A 17,997-nucleotide genomic window follows, 5' to 3' on the forward strand; every position below is an offset into this window, starting at 1 on the left:
AGTTTTCGAGAAAGAAGTAGTTTTCCACGAATTTGATTTCGAGACCTTAGATTTAGAATTTGATGTCTCAAAATCAAGCATCTGAATGCACACAACTTCGTGTGACAAGGGTGTTTTTTCTTTCATTATTATCTCGCAACTTCGACGACCGATTGAGCTCAAATGTTCACAGGTTTGTTATTGTATGCATATGTTGAGATCCACCAACTGTGAAGGCTAGTCTGTGACAACTACCAATAGTGTCCAGTGTCTTTAAAGGCACTGGACACAATTGGTAAAATTACTCAAAACAATTGTCAGGACAAAAACTGCACTGTAGGGCTGTTGATGGTATTCATTATTTTGAGAAACTGCATCCACTGAAGTAAAGTAGTTTTTGAGCTTCATTATGCATCCGAAAGCACCACAAGTTATGCATTACGAATGGTGTTTTTTCTATCATTATTTTCTTGCAAATTGGATGACTAATGGAGTGCCAATTTTCACACATTTTTTAATTTATGCATATGTTGAGATACACCAAGTGAGAATACTGGTCTTTGGCAATTACCAATAGTGTCTAGTGTCATTGAATGTGGTATAATGAGGGAGGGCGCGCGTGTGCCGTAACTGTAAGTGAGAGTACATAAATGTGCAGAGTCAGAGCTGCTTCGATAAGATGACACAGGCCTTGTAATGTGCTATAACGGAGTTTTCGCATGCGAACGGATACGGTTAGTGCAACGAAATTGTCATCGTTATGAATACGCTACTCGCTATCCGCTATACGTGCACGACACTGGTATCCTGCTTGCTAAGTAGGTTACGGGTAGCTAAACGTATGTGTATCCTTTTGCGTGCGCAACCTCCCTTTTATACTTGTTTGTCTGAGATTAAGGCACGAGCATACAATTGGTGTGATCTAGTTTGAATTTTTTTTTTTTAAACTGTGAAAAAATGCAGTCACTCGTGCACGGGCAGCTGTTCAGGTGGTCAACGCCACACACAAAGGCTGGACTTGTAATATAAGCCCACCTCTGACCTATCTACATAAACTATTTTGTTATACACCGGGGTGTTAAATTTGACATCAAGGGTGTCGTCACTTCCAGATACGTCAAAACGAATCAAACTTAACTCCGCAAAGGGTGTTAACAATAATTTCAACCAATACACCAAACACGTTGCAATAAGTGTTACACCGTGTATTGCTAATTAATTCTCTAATGGGTATACGTAGGCATATCTGTTAATTCCCCCCCCCCCCATACACCGATGTGTGTTAACAGCTTAAACTCTACAAAAGTACTTTCCCGAGTCCTGTGAAAACAATATCACATGCATATTACTGCGGTGGGATTTGAACCCACGACCCTTACAATTAAGGGTGTTTATGGCCTACCCTCCGATGACTAGGAACAATACGCCTCCCTTAATTACTGATGCATGACGTCATAATTAGTACCCAAAATGAGGCTATGGGCGCACGTTCCCCATTACTTGCAGTGGCTGCGCCCATCGCGCCTCGTTTTGAGTTAGCATTGTGACGTACCTCATGCATTAATACTACGACTAAGAGAGGCGTATAGGTTCTTCTAGTCGGTTCTTTGTGTTCATGGGTCCTCACTAGTTATTTGTGTGCAAACCAATAGGGATTGCTTCAATACAGGAACAACATAAAGTACAATATGTGTCCTCTAACGTTACGTTATGGTAAAGCACGATTCGAACCCACGATCCTTGCAATTATGTACATGTGTGTGAGAGATTTATACAACCCCTCTTTGCACTATGGTAAACATTCCTATGGTGGCCCTGAAGGGAGTCGCATAACGCAAACGTGTGCGCACACATATGCAATGTCGTGAAACAAATCGCGAATATATGTGCACACGTATACAATATCGTGAAACAATTCGCGAATATGTGCGCACACGTATGCAATGTCGTGAAACAATTCGCGAATATGTGCGCACACGTATGCAATGTCGTGCAACAATTCGCGAATATGTGCGCACACGTATGCAATGTCGTGAAACAAATCGCGAATATGTGCGCACACGTATGCAATCTCGTGAACCAAATCGTGAATATGTGCGCACACGAATGCGATTTGTTTTGCAATGTCGTGAATTTTATTGCATACCATGTTGCATACCATTAGGATGATGTCATAGTTGTGGATAATTTGTTACCGATCTAGGGAGTACTGTGGCGGTACAGCAGGCTCCCTCTGTAAAGCATGTGTATACCCAGGAACTTGGCACCAGGCCAAGGAAGACCACCGCCTCGCTTGCCTCACAACAAAGACTACTGCTGCAATGACTACCGCTTATCTCACTGTTGGAAAGAAACCCCCCAGATCATTAGACATTTTATTCAAAGGTATGCAACATGGTATGCAATAAAATTCACGACATCGCAAATAATATTCGCAGACGTGTGCGCACATATTTGCGAATTGTTTCACGACATTGCATACGTGTGCGCACATATTCGCGAATTGTTTCACGACATTGCATTCGTGTGCGCACATATTTGCGAATTGTTTCACGACATTGCATACGTATGCGCACACGTTTGCGATATGTGATGTCCCTTCAGGGCCACCATACATACCTGCGTTGTCGAACGTAAAGTTGTCTGCTTGGGTGCTAAGGGCATCCTCCCAGCGCAAACAGCTGTATCCACTGGCTGTGTACATTGAAGCATCACGGTAGGTAGATCCAGTTCCATTCATACAACCTGCATGAACTACGAGAAGGAAACAAAAACACACACAAAAACTGAGCACCTTATTATTTAAAGACAGTGGACACTATTGATAATTGTCAAAGAACAGTCTTCGCACTTGGTGTATATCAACATATGCATAAAATAACCAACCTGTGAAAATTTGAGCTCGATTGGTCGTCGGAGTTGCGAGATAACTATGAAAGAAAAAATACCCTTGTCACATGAAGTTGTGTGCTTTTAGATGCTTGGTTTTGAGACCTCAAATTCTAAACTTGAGGTCTCGAAATCAAATTCGTGGAAAATTGCTTTGTTCTCGAAACTACTCCACTTCAGAGGGAGCTGTTTCTCACAATATTTTTTACAATCAACTTCTCACCATTACTCGTTACCAAGTGAGGTTTTATGCTGATAACTATTTTGAGTAAAAATAACTGCTTTTAACTTTAAGGAGTAACTCGGTGTTTTGTTTTTTGTTTTGATTTTTAACCGCAGGTAAGCAGCCGATTAAAAAACCCTGAGTTAGGAGTCGTCGTCATCGTCCTATGAGTCAGGGCTGATCCTTTGTGACCCTTAATAAGACATGGGGCATAGAGCTGCTTAAGCAAAAAATTCGCTTAAGCATGAAAATAGCTCGCTTATTTTACACATGTTACTGGCAAAAATGTCATGCCACATACAATGCTTGTGATTGGTATTAAGCTGTTGTTTACTTAGCATAACAATTGAGTGGAGTCTTAGTCAGTAATCTGATTTTACGAAGCAAGATTTTGTTTGCTTAAGCAATTTTTTTTTGCTTAAGCAGCTCTATGAAATTGGGCCCTGGTCCCAATTTAATAGAGCTGCTTAGAGACATTGGACACTATTGGTGATTCTAAAAGACTAGTCTTCACAGTAGGTGTATCTCAATTATGCACAAAATAACAAACCTGTGGAAATTTTTCTCAAAGTTGCGAGATATTAATGAAAAAACACACCATGTCACACGAAAATGAGTGCTTTCAGATGCATGATTTCGAGACCTCAAATTCTAAATCCGAGGTCTCGAAATCAAATTCGTGGAAAATTACTTCTTTTCTCGAAAACTAGGTCACTTCAGAGGGAGCTGTTTCTCACAATGTTTTATACTATCATCCTCTCCCCATTACTCGTAATCAAGAAAGGTGTTATGAGAATAATTATTTTGAGTAATTACCAATAGTGTCTACTGTCTTTAAGCACAACATTTTGTTTAAGCAAAAATGTTCTTCCGTGGTAAAATCAGATCACGGGCCAAGACTCCAATCAATTGTTATGCTATAAGTAAACAGCAGCGAAATGCCAGTCACAGGCAATGTATATGGCATGCAATTTGGGCCAGTAACATGTGTAAAATAAGCGAGCTATTTTCGTGCTTAGGCAAATTTTATATTTAAGGGGAAGGTACACGTTTGGTAATAATTCAAAACAAATACTTACTTAAAAACTGACTTGGCAACGACCATTGGAGAGCTGCTGGTAGTATATATAACAATGTGGGAAACGGCTCCATCCGAAGTAACATAGTTTTTTGCGAAAGAGGTAATTTCTCACTAAAATAACAAAAGACTTCTAGCTAGAAGTATAGTATTCCTATCTAAAAGCACAACAAATAAGTCAACACGGGTGTTTTTTCTTTCATCATTTTCTCGCAACTTTGATGACAAGTTGAGTCCAAATTTTCACAGGCTTGTTTTGTGAGAAGACTGCTCTTTGACAATTACCAAACGTGTACAGTACCTTTAAGCACCTCTATGAAAATTGGCCCAGGGCCCAAATGCCATTGTTCTGTATACGGCCTTAAACAGAGGTTTTTTTTTACTCAACAACCCTAGATCTGAGCACGGGTCAATTCTGCAAAGTACGTTTTTAAAGTACACTGCCACCAAAAGCCGAATAAATCAAGTGACTTGACTTGGAGTTTGGGGACTGATCTTGTTTTTGAGCCAGTTGGTGTGAACAAAATGTCAGATAAGGATTTTGAATAATTTAACAAGCCCATGGGATTCTCGTTCATGCATAATGGCATATATTAATTGGTCAGTTCATATCGATGACATACTTTGTGTTTGTCTCTTATTTTCTGGAGTACCTTAGAAATAAATACAACAAGCAACAAATGGAGAGACAAACCAATTGCACTCATTCTAATTAATTAATTGTTAGTACGGAAGAAGCGGTTAGTTGTTCTTAAGTGCGTTTCTCATTGACTTGTCCAGCTAGACTTACAGAAACTGATTGGATACAGGCCGAGAAACATGGGTCACAAACAAGGCTAAATTAAACAATGAAGTGTTCTTGATAAAAGAACAAGGATTGAGCAAGGTTGGGTGTCGACTAGACTTGACTCACCGACAGACTAACCAGAAACCATAGAACACAGGGAACCGTCTTCCTCAATCTGTTCGTTTAACCAATTGTTCCTTCAAATCCCAATTAAAAACCCACCTCTATCCTAAGTTACACTAGTTTAGTTCTTTGTTAATTGCATTGTTTTGTTTGTAAACCATGCAGTTTTGTACTTTTTTATTTGGTTGCTTTTGTATTTACTTAAGCGCTTTGTATCGGTTTTGTAAAAAGCGCTATAAAAAAAAGTTTTTTTATTATTATGGTTTGACTATATCGACGCACGCATTGGAGCATGGTCGACTATGGTCCATTCGAGACAGTATCTGGTCAAGTCTTGTCGCTCACCCGAACTTGCTATTTGTTGAAATAAACTTCAAGTTGCATTTACTGAGCAACTTTACTTTCAGCTCTAACAGTCTTAAGTCGATGTTAACTTCACCACTTGACCCAATAATAATTTTAACTTGCCATCAGAATGACAAACCAAATAACTATAAATGACACTCATTACCCAAATCGAACGATTCGACGAACCTTTTTTTCTAAGCGTGTTTGATAGGTTAGTCTCCACGCCCTCTAATGGAGAACTGTTGACACATTAGGGCCAGGGCTTCGACCTGTCATTTATCTTTATTAGATAAAGTGAATGGGCAGCGACCGATACCCCACAATTCTCCTAGAAGGAAACATTGCAGGTAGTGGAAGAGGCTGACATACCATTTGTGGCAGCAGGACATCTAGCAAAGAACAAGCATGGAGACTCATGAACCCTTTCGGAAACGACGGCTTCGGCTCAAGCTAGCTTGGCCCCGTCGGCTGTTTTGACAATTTGCGCGTGCTTTGCGTATAGGCGCTCGGGGCTCCAGGCGAGAGAATGGAGCCTGAAGCCGAATCCAAAGCCGAAGCCGTGGTTTCGAAAGGGCCATAGTGGTTGGGAAGCCATCTCCGGGACCTGCTTCGGGAGGACGGCTTTGATGATAAATGATGAATGATGATGATGAAATAAAGTGTGGGAACGTGTTGATAATCTTGTTGCTTAAGAGTTGAGACCAATGTCACAACTTGTTATTCCCAACGTAGGTCTGAAGCCGTCCTCTGTCTTTCTTGACAGATTGTTTAAGGGGACCATCAGTGTGAGTGACCAGGGCCCTGTTTCATGGCTCTGCTTATCGCCGAATTCTGTGCTTACGATCACCATTCTTTGCTTACAGGGCAGGTGCTGAATGCCTGCGCTGGCTGTGTGAGCGAAGTGCCTATAAGTAACATGGGAGCTGCTTAAGCAACAGTTGCCTAACAATTATATGCTGAGCAAAAATAAGCAGGATACCGCTTACAATTAATATACGTGACATGGTAGGTTGACTGGTAACTTCATTCTGGTAAGCAATTTACAATTTGTTGAACAGCGCTTGAGCTATTTCAGTGCTTTTAAGCACTAAAAAGCAGTTATATGAAAATTGGGCCCTGATGGGGGTATGTATTTACGCATGAATTAACGCTAACCAATACGATACCCTTGATGTAGGCGTGAAATTCCCTGCTTCCGTAAGCGCTAAGTATTTGCTTACGTTAAGCAGACCCATGCAATTGGGGATTTGACATGTTATCTTACTTCGAGTGTAAATGAAATATTAATATTTTATGCTTCGTCTATTGTTCTCTACTGGAAATACTTACTGTTGCAAGCAGGTATAGGACAGTATGCAAGTTCTATTTCTCCAGTTTCTATATTCCGTTTGTAGCAAAACGGAGCTCGAGTCAAGTTCCCGACTGAGCGGCAGTAATTCTCCACTAGATCTGAAAGGTAAACAAGAAAAAAACATTAATTTTGGTTTTTTTTTACCCAGAAAAAAACAGCAACACAAATTGCATAAAATTGTAACATCTCCGAAGTTAGTGGGATCAGAGGCACTGCCTGCTTATTATTTCACTGCACTTTACTCTATTGTTCAAATGTTGTTCTAAAAGAAAAGCCAAATCTGCAAGTCATGGTAAAGTGGCATGGCTGCCATGGGGTCTCCACTTCTAGGCGTTTGGAAATAACAGCAGCAGAAAGGTAATCCAATCTCGAGTCTCGTCATACCTTAGGATGGACACCAACTCGTCCTTAATCCTAATTATAGGGTTAATCCTATGTTAGGGAGAGTTTGGTGTAATCGACGGCAGGCACAATTTTAACTTACACGACACGTGAACAGACACCTACTAATAAATGACAGAAGCCACTGGAGCCACCCCCTCTACTTCATGTCCGTGCCCTGCCTGTTTTGAATTCCGGACTTCTATAAATTGGAAACTTCCTAAAGCAAAATGATATGTATATGTGCTTGTAAATGTGATTGCCCGAATAAATATTATTATTATTATTATCCATTTTAAACGCTTTTGTGTCACAGTATCGTTGTTTTTAAAACTATTTCTTCGTTTACTCACAGGCAGTTTGGTTGTTATAGTAAACTACAAAAGCAGCATCTGAAAATAAATATTTATTTGGATGTGCAAACGGAAACTAGGCCAAAAAGTGTTTCTCCCTATAAAAAACATTGTACCCTAGATACGGCGATGACACTAACGCCAACGAGAAGCGACTGATCATAGAAAAAAAAATTTGGCTCAGCACTCAACCAAGCGAGTGGAAGTAACGCAATCAATTTGTTCATAGCAAGTGTGGCATGAGATTCCGTCCCACGGAGATTCCTTCCCCCATACGGTGAACTGTGCACGAAATACTTCTGATATCGCGCTCTTTTGAAACATCCAAATTCAGCCCACTTGTTGAACGAAAAACACAATTTCTACAGATTTACACTAAACTTACACAATTTGAAGATAACAAAGCTTCCCTTAAATTATTAGTTGCTGAGGAGCTGTTGTTTTTGAGAAATGAGTAAAACAATGTCATGAAAATAATGTTCGTCTCACTGACTATGAGACGAAAATTATTTTAGCTTTTAAAAAGGATTTTCATGAGATTGTTTTACCTATTTCTCAAAAACTACAGCACCTCAGCAACTAATAATTTAAGGGAAGCTTTGTTTATTCAAATTGTGTAAGTTTAATGTAAATCTGTGGACATTGTATTTTGTGTTAGAAAAAGTACCCAAATCCAACGCCCGTGTTGCACAACTTTGTGTGCTTTCAGATGCATTAAGGGCATTATTTTTGAGAAACTACCTTTGTCTCAAAAGCTACTTTACTTCAGAGGTTGCTGTTTCTCACATTTTTGTTATACTACCAACAGCTCCCAACTGCTCCTTACCAAGTGAGTTTGTATGCCAATAATTATTTTGAGTAACTACCAAACGTGATTAGAGCCTTTAAACTACACGACACTCCAACCTGATTAACATGAAAAGGGCGTTCCACTTTACTCTCTATACTGCACTATTGCTTCTATTCTCTAAGCTCTTAAACCATAATTACGTGTATTCCTACGAGAAATACCCTTCAACACATACAACGCTGGCGATATAAAATCCAACTTGTTATAAGTTTGTCACAATATTCGATACTGACTTCGGCATTTCCCAGATGAGACTGCGATCCAATAACATGCAATCTAGCATGACATGAACTGCTATGAATAATTCGCTTTGCCGTTCTGCTTGGCAGCCACGTATAGAGAAGATCATGAGGGAGTAACAAGATAACAATATTGGCTCAGTCGCAACATCAATCTTAGATAAACCAGTTGATTTCGTCCTTGAAGACACTGGACACCTTGGGTAATTGTCAAAGACCAGTCTTCTCACGAACAAACACCATTGTCACACAAGGTTGTGTGCTTTCAGGTGCTTGAATTCGACCTCAAAATCAAATTCTAAGGTCTCGAATCAAATTCAGATGTTTTAGTCAAATAGCTTCTTTCTCGAAATCGACTTAACTCCATTTATTGCTAAAAAACTGATGTTATGCTATCAACTATTTTGAGCATTTGGCAATAGTCCCCCATGCCTTTTGAAACACTGAAGATTGTGTTATTTATGATCCATTTGTTTTCAAAAGTCGCTCTGTGACTTGTAAAACAGGAATTCAGATGTTGTACGAAGCGACTGCGCCATAATTACAAAGAGATCGGGTAAATTTGAATTGTGAAACATCCCCCCCCTCTAAAAAACAAGAAGACGGATTTGAAACTAAAAATGAGGTAGTGGGCAACGTTTGACGAGGGTCCATAATTGATACTCTCACACTGTGGCGAATAATCTTGCAAATATAATGAGTATTTGAAATTCGCGATGAGTTCTCCTCAAAATTGCGATTGGATAGTGAATAATTATGTTCTCGGTCGTCCCTCGACCTGTCCTTACCAATATCTTACGCATAATACGCACGCTTTACCAACAGTACCAATGGCTTACCAAATGCTTACGCAAATCGGTTGCGAATTATCGCCTTCACAACATTCGCTGAAATTTAGGAAGTGCTTCGTAAGGAGGTGGAAAGTGACTTGTGAATGTACTGAATTTGTTACCAACGCAATATAGCATGAAATGAATCGCTATGAATAATTCGCTTTCCGTTCTGTTTGGTAACCACGTAGATAAGATCACATTATGACCGAGTACAGTATAATGTAACTCACCGGTACCGACTTAAAGCCATTGTACACTTTCGGTAAATAGTGTTGTCCAAGTCCCACACTTCGTGTATCACAACTTATATATAAAATAACAAACCTGTGAAGATTTTGGCTCAATCGGTCATCGGAGTCGGGAGAAAATAACGGGGAAACCCACCCTTGTTTCCGCATATTCGCCGTGTCATGACATGTGTTTAAAATAAATCCGTAATTCTCGATATCGAGAATTGATATTGTTTTAATGTTTACTCAAAAAGTAAAGAATTTCAAGGATTAATATTTCAAGAGAAGTCTTTCACCATTACCTTGTGTAAACCCTGTAAGTTATTTGTAAATCTGTGATTTTTTTATTTTTTTTTCTGTACCGAAAGTGTAGACTGTCTCGAAGGAAAACTGTAGCAAGTGATCTTTGCTGAAATTCATTTCAAATGTGTCCAATGAAATAATAAATTTAAGTTTACATTAATACACCAAACAGATTTTGTATGTATTTCATTTTCTCTCCAAGCGCGCAATACAAGGCAATTTCTGTTGTATACCTCTTTTCATTTCAAATGTGTCAAATTAAATAATAAATTTAAGTTTACATTAATACACCAAACAGATTTTGTATGTATTTCATTTTCTCTCCAAGCGCGCAATACAAGGCAATTTCTGTTGTATACCTCTTTTCATTTCAAATGTGTCAAATTAAATAATAAATTTAAGTTTACATTACACTGAACAGATTTTGTCTGTATTTTATTTTCTCTCTCCAAGCGCGCGATACAAGGCAATTTCTGTTGTATACCTCTTTTCATTTCAAATGTGTCAAATTAAATAATAAATTTAAGTTTACATTACACTCAACAGATTTTGTCTGTATTTGATTTTCTCTCTCCAAGCGCGCGATACAAGGCAATTTCTGTTGTATACCTCTTTTCATTTCAAATGTGTCAAATTAAATAATAAATTTAAGTTTACATTACACTGAACAGATTTTGTCTGTATTTGATTTTCTCTCTCCAAGCGCGCGATACAAGGCAATTTCTGTTGTATACCTCTTTTCATTTCAAATGTGTCAAATTAAATAATAAATTTAAGTTTACATTACACTGAACAGATTTTGTCTGTATTTTATTTTCTCTCTCCAAGCGCGCGATACAAGGCAATTTCTGTTGTATACCTCTTTTCATTTCAAATGTGTCAAATTAAATAATAAATTTAAGTTTACATTACACTGAACAGATTTTGTCTGTATTTTATTTTCTCTCTCCAAGCGCGCGATACAAGGCAATTTCTGTTGTATACCTCTGTTATTGACCTTGTATTTAGGGACAATGAACTAATTAGTTAATTGCTTTATGATCATACATAAAACATGTTAATGCATTTCTGTATGCAACCGCTTCTCCCTTTGGCTTTGAAGCAACCGATTATTGCGATCACAACCCGTGATAGGATCGGTGCGACATGAAGTCTAGGTCATACCCAAGCGGTCAGAAGTAAAAGATTATGGGTTGTGTATGCGTGTAATTTCGTAACGCACATACAGTTCACCCAAAGTTTACAGAATTGGTTTTGCTAGCAAAACAATTTCCGGTGTCGCATGCAATTATGTCCTCTATGTAATACTATTCGGATATGCAATAATGTCCGCCGGACGGTTTTGCATATGCAATCGTGTCCGCCCGGACACATTTGCATATGCAGTTGTGTCCGCCTCGTGCAAAACCGTCCTTGCAGTAAATTAAACGCCCTTGGTCGACGGAACACGTTCGCCATTTTTTTTTTTACAAGCTATAAGTGCATGTCATGAATGACATGGGAAATGTTCGGCCGTTGGGTATTCGCTGCAATCAGAAAATACGTGAATATTCATGCAGCATTTATACGTAGATTCAGTGCATGCATGCTCGCTTACGCGCGAAAATAGTGAACAACCGATTACACTTTTTGCATGATATCGATTACAAAAATTGAAAAATCGCTCAATGGGCGATAAACTACTGCAAACGGGAAATTATTTTTTTTCTCATAAAGTATGACATTTTAGACAGAAATGCTTCAAGGAGTGTTTTTTTAATCTTCATCAATATACCGTGTAAATTGTAGGTAAATCTGTGATCTTAGACGATACCAATTATGTAATACTACTATAAAAGCAGGGTATAAGTTGTCATATTCTTTTTGGCAAGTTTGACTGCAAATTGTTCAAGCTTCGCTCTGCATCACTGGTCACGTTTTGGATTTAACGCCCCAAAACGCGGAGCGATTTTGTCTACGCATTTAGAGTGAATCTAGTTGACGACCAGGGGAAAATTGTAAGCAGCCTTTCTGTCTTGTTACGGAGCGTCCCTTAGCAGTCTTTCTTTTTTATAAAGCTGCTTACCGCATTTCTATGCTTCAGTAAGCACACAGCTTTGATTGTGGGTAAACCGCTAGTTAGGCCCTTGACCCATAATAAAACAAAATTAAAAAATTTGCTTACCAGCCGCACATAATGGTAGTTTGGCTGGTAAATGTATTCTGCTTAGCGTAATTTGGTTATGCTTAGCCACTTTTTGTGCTATAGCAGCTCCGTGAAATCAGGCCCTGGGGTTTTTTGCGATTCATAACCCGTGCTAAGATCGTTGTGACACAGAATCAAGCTACAGTCATGGTCCATCGGTCTAAGTGCATTGGACTCAAGCTCTGGTGTAGCGTTAGGTCAAATCCCTTTGCCCCAAAGGACTTGCTCGTTCAACCTTTCAAGTGATCGAGTGCTATTCCAATCCAATTTACTGAACTTAATTTGAAAACGGCGGAGAGTATCGTCATGGCCGTTTGAGGACGGCTGGCCGATTGAAGATGGTGGACACTATTGGTAATTGTCAAAGACCAGTCTTCTCACTTGGTGTATCTCAACGTAAAATAACAAACCTGTGAAAATTTGAGCTCAATCGGTCGTCGAAGTTGCGAGATAAAAATGAAAGAAAAAACACCATTGTCACACAAAGTTGTGTGCTTTCAGATGCTTGATTTCGAGACCTCAAATTTTAAACTTGAGGTCTCGAAATCAAATTCGTGGAAATTTACTTCTTTCTCGAAAAATAAGTCACTTCAGAGGGAGCCGTTTCTCACAATGTTTTATACTATCAACCTCTCCCCATTACTCTTTAACAGGTAAGGTTTTATGACAATAGTTATTTTGAGTAATTACCAATAGTGTCTTTTAATTCAAGAATTCAAAAAAGAAAAAAAAAAAAAAAATCGTGTCATTTTGCCTTCGTCAAAACATCAGGCCATTAACCCTTTCCTTGCAAAAAAAAACACAAAAGTTTTTTTGATTTTTGATCGAAAAACAGGTTGCCTTTGATTTGGCGGATTGGGTTGTACCCACTTTTTCAAACGAATAACCTAAACTAATCATGTTTAGATTCTTGTGTGTGTCTGAACGCTACAAACCATGTGAGCAGGTGTCAAAATGATAAACATGTTTATCATTTAAACATGCTTAACAGGTGGTTATAACATGTGTTAGTCGTGAATGTATCGTTTTAACCTAATTTAAAGAATTCAATGTGTTATTTGAGTTGAATGTGTTGAATGAAAGCGGTATTGTAAAGCGATAAAAATACATTATCTAAAGACAGTTCATTTGTATAAAGGATTGTACAACTTGTGTGTGTGGGTTGGTAAAAGTTATCACAGCTTAGTAGTGAGAGTTATTGACATGTAAATAATTGACAAGCTACTTTAATGTAATTGTAAGAAATGCCAGTCGTATTAGGGACTAAAAAGGTTCTCGACCGGTCCCAATACTTGATTCCGCGAGAGACTTGCATATTCTTGTCATCGAACGAAGAATTAAAACACTTGGAGAGTTTAATCAACGCAATCTTCATCAGCCACGGTAATTATGATACCTCCTTCAGTGGGGTGTTTCTACAGTCAAAGAGCTTCCGAGAAACCGGCAAGAAACTTCAAGATGTGTAGGCGTAATCTGAAGATTGAAATACAATGTCGAAGACGCCTGAGACACTTTCATCTCAAAGTTCAGCTGGATTTGATGATTGAGTTTTGACAACTTGTCGCCGGCGGTAACTTCTTATTGGACGGGTTTGGCTTCACGTGTTTTTCTAAGTGACTTTTGTTACATAGTGGTGATCAAATATCCCTAAAAGTTGAATTGAAATGAATCGAGTCAACACACGTCATCAAACATCATCAATCAACAAAAACGTCCTTAAACCGCATTGGCACGTTACAATAACTTGGTTTAAGAGCTGGCCAGTGTTGAATGACGCTTACACGGTCCCAACCAAAGGGTTCTAAGCCCTTGGCATTTCAGTTTGACAGCTAGATGTATAGTTACATCCTGTTTGACGTCAGATGTTCAAGCTAAGCCAAGCTTAACCTATCATTGTATGTTAACCTGTGTGGGTGACGCAATAAAGAGAACTGTAACTCAAAGCATGCCAGCGTGCTGACTACCAGTCACCGCCTGAGGGGAAGCACGTGGCACTTCAACTTGACATCTAGATGTAAAGTTACGTCCTGTATCAGAGCTCAAACTAGTATTACACTTATCTTGTTTCAACGAAGTCCTTCAAATTAAACTGTCACTCGATGTAAGTTCTTCTTCATGCCATTATGGTATAATAAAAAAGGGTACGTTTTTGCAACCGATAAAAACATGGACAGCCGGTGTGTCAATAGATTCTGTCCCCCGAAGATTCGGGTCCCCATACGGCAAACTACCTTTTCGCAAAACACCAATGCGCAAGCACAGCCTGTCGAATGAGGTGCATTTTGGGATAGATATGGATCAAATTTGATCACCAGCTAGACCACAATGCACCTAATTCAAAGCTTTACGCGCGCGCCCCAGTGTTTGCGAAAAGGTCCATGTACAAACTGCGCCCGGTTTTGAATCCTCTTCCTCAGCCCATGTTAATTTCCCATTGGGTGACCGAATCTCCGGCGCACAGAATTACATGGGACACCGGTTCGATTAAAACCGAAACAAACCCCCTCCAGGTACATGTTATTTTTACACAAAAAGTAACGATTGTTATGCATCAGAGACGCGTGTTGAGTCCGTGCAAAAGGTTTACTTTTAAAGGGAAGGTGCAGGTTTGGTAACTACTCAAAACAAATATCAACTTAAAAACCGACTTAGTAACGATAATTGGAGAGCTGTTGATAGTTTAAAACATGGTGAGAAACGGCTCCCTCTGAAGTAGCATATAGATTTTGAAATAGAGGTAATTTCTAAAAGAATAAATACTAGAAGTCTTTTTATTCCTATCTTAAAGCATACAAATTCGTCCGACAAGGGTGCTTGTTATTTCTTCATCATTTTCAACTTCGATGACCAAAAAAAATTGAGCCAAAATTTTCACAGGCTTGTTATTTTATGCTTATGATAGGATAAACCAAGTGAGAACACTGGTCTTTGACAATTACCAAACGTGTACAGTGGCTTTAAAAGGAATTTGGAGAGATATCTTTAGCTCGCGCGACAGACTAGCACAAAGTGTTTGCAGAAGGAAAAACATTTCTTAGAAAGTTGATATTCTTATTCTGTACCTATAATGGTGCTACAAAACTTAACGCTATCATTTCAGGTATTTATGGCATAATGCTTCTTGGTTAACTCCGACCTAACTGTCATAAAGGCTTAATGATTGCAGCCAATTCACACTAAGTGTTTCATTCAGTTGCATTTCATTTAAATTATTCTAGTGACTTCCCGATAAACGAACTTAAAGCCATTATACACTTTCGGTAAACAGTTGTGTCCAAGTCCCACACTTCGTGTATCACGACTTATAATAACAAACCTGTGAAAATTTAGGCTCAGTCGGTCATCGGAGTCGGGAGAAAATAACGGGAAAACCCACTCTATGACTTGTGTTAAAAATAAATCCGTAATTCTCGCTATCGAGAATTGATATTGTTTTAATGCTTTCTCAAAAAGTAAAGCATTTCATGGAACAATATTTCAAAAGAAGTCTTTCACCATTACCTTCTGTAAACCCTGTAAATTATTTGTAAATCTGTGAACTTTTAATTTATTTTTTGTACCGAAAGTGTATAATGGCTTTAATCACTATTATATTTATTTCCATTTTGAAATATTTTTAATGTAATGTATTATTTTATTATTCAAAGTGATCACGCTGGGGTGATAATGTTTTTTATTTGTTGGTACTGTGGAAATGAGATGAACTTTGAACTTTGAACTTTGAACCTTGAGCCTTACCTGCGTCTGGATACGCTGTGGAGTTGATGTCTTGTTCGGCAACATCGGACCACTGTAAGCAAGGTTGACAGTTCAGTGTAGTCATGCACGCAATCGACTCCTTCCCGTGGTATTCATTGGTTACGGGGTTGTAACATTCAACATAACCTAAGAACATAAAATAATTGAAACAAGAAACTGAAATATACACCGACACAATTGTAACAATAAATAAAATCCTACTAAGATAACACATTATTTCTTGATTTGCAAAATTACCCGTGTGTCAATTCGTAATCATAGACGTTAAACCAATGTTTGTATGATAGAGATAGGCAGTAATTGCCAGCTTGGTGTTTATATCTTCTTGGGTTGCCAAGTTCCCTTGGTGGGGCGATCATCTCCCCCCTCTAAAAATAAAAAAAATAAAAATCTTGAAAAACAGACAATAACTTCAATTCAATTCAATTCAATTCAATTTAATTTATTATTCACATCACGTTAGAAACCTGAAAATTGACTGATTTGCAAAATTACCCGTGTGTCAATTCGTAATCATAGACGTTAAACCAATGTTTGTATGATAGAGATAGGCAGTAATTGCCAGCTTGGTGTTTATATCTTCTTGGGTTGCCAAGTTCCCTTGGTGGGGCGATCATCTCCCCCCTCTAAAAATAAAAAAAATAAAAATCTTGAAAAACAGACAATAACTTCAATTCAATTCAATTCAATTCAATTTAATTTATTATTCACATCACGTTAGAAACCTGAAAATTGACTTCCAGTGTGCATCATAAAAAACACAGTATTTAAAAAATATAAATATAAACTACAGGTATAAAAATATAAACTTGACTTCCTAAATTGCTTCATGTTATCTACAGGGTGTTGTACTTTTAACCAAGTGGTATTAGTTTCGCTATCAATTAAACAAACCTATGCATTCCCTTTAAATTCTTTAACCATAAAAACGAGCTTGATCATAAGTTCTTGCGCTAATGAATGAGTAGTACTTTTAACCAAGTGATATTTGTTTCGCTATCAATTAACCAAACCTATGCATTCCCTTTAGATCCTTTAGCCATAATAACGAGCTTGATCATAAGTTCTTGCGCTACTGAAGGATTAGTTCTTTTAACCAAGTGATATTTGTTTCGCTATCAATGAAACAAACCTATGCATTCCCTTTAGATCCTTTAGCCATAATAACGAGCTTGATCATAAGTTCTTGCGCTACTGAAGGATTAGTTCTTTTAACCAAGTGATATTTGTTTCGCTATCAATATAAACAAACCTATGCATTCCCTTTAGATCCTTTAGCCATAAAAACGAGCTTGATCATACGTTCTTGCCCTAATGAAGGAGTAGTACTTTTAACCAAGTGATATTTGTTTCGCTATCAATTAACCAAACCTCTGCCTTCCCTTTAAATCCTTTAACCATATAAAAACAAGTTTCCTCATAAGTTCTTGCGCTACTTAGAAAAATTACTAATCAGAATTATAAAACAAAATAACCACTATTTACATTATACAAAGCGTTACTTCCCGCAATTTTATAATGAAAAGGGTAGTGCTAGTAATTCTAAGACAAGGAAATACAGCCCTACTTCGTTAACGTATCTCGTCTTTAATGTGTTTACCGCCACGTGTTGTACTAAACCACGAAAGGTAAAGAATTGAACGTGGTATTTTGACCACGACTTAAAGGGTCTATATACTTTTTGTAGGACAAAAAACACAATGTCCACAGATTACCATTAAAGTTACACAATTTGAAGATAATGATAGTAGAAAGCTTTCCTTAAAATAATACTTGCTGGTGAGGTGCTGTTGTTTTTGAGAAACTAGTAAAACAATGTAATGAACATAATGTTCGTCTCTTGTGATCACGAGACGAACATTATTTTAGTGACATTGTTTTACTAATTTGCTCAAAAACTAAAGCACCACAGCAACTTATATTTTAAGGTACGCTTTCTACTATCATTATCTTCAAACGGTGTAAGTTGAATGTAAATCTGTGGACATTGTATTTTGTGTTACAAAAAGTACCCAAATCCTTTGAGCTAAACTCAGAGGCCTATTTCATGTATGTATACATATTTTTTTCTAGCAGAGGATCAGAC

At 38.1% G+C, this 17,997-nt stretch overlaps 1 protein-coding gene across 1 annotated transcript in view; it reads right to left on the bottom strand.

The window, feature by feature from the left end:
• The window catches only part of LOC139942802 (uncharacterized), a 70,509-nt gene extending 54,515 nt beyond the window's left edge, over window positions 1-15,994 (bottom strand). The window contains exons 1-3 of the mRNA XM_071939579.1: window positions 15,891-15,994; window positions 6,757-6,876; window positions 2,599-2,733 (exon numbers count right to left, since the gene is read on the bottom strand). Coding sequence (XP_071795680.1) covers window positions 2,599-2,733; window positions 6,757-6,876; window positions 15,891-15,975 — 340 coding nt within the window. The 5' untranslated portion in view covers window positions 15,976-15,994. The remainder of the gene's footprint in view (window positions 1-2,598; window positions 2,734-6,756; window positions 6,877-15,890) is intronic.
• Between the last annotated feature and the right edge of the window lie 2,003 nt (window positions 15,995-17,997).

This window comes from Asterias amurensis, chromosome 10 (assembly GCF_032118995.1).
Source record: "Asterias amurensis chromosome 10, ASM3211899v1".
In the NCBI taxonomy this organism is placed as follows: domain Eukaryota; kingdom Metazoa; phylum Echinodermata; class Asteroidea; order Forcipulatida; family Asteriidae; genus Asterias; species Asterias amurensis.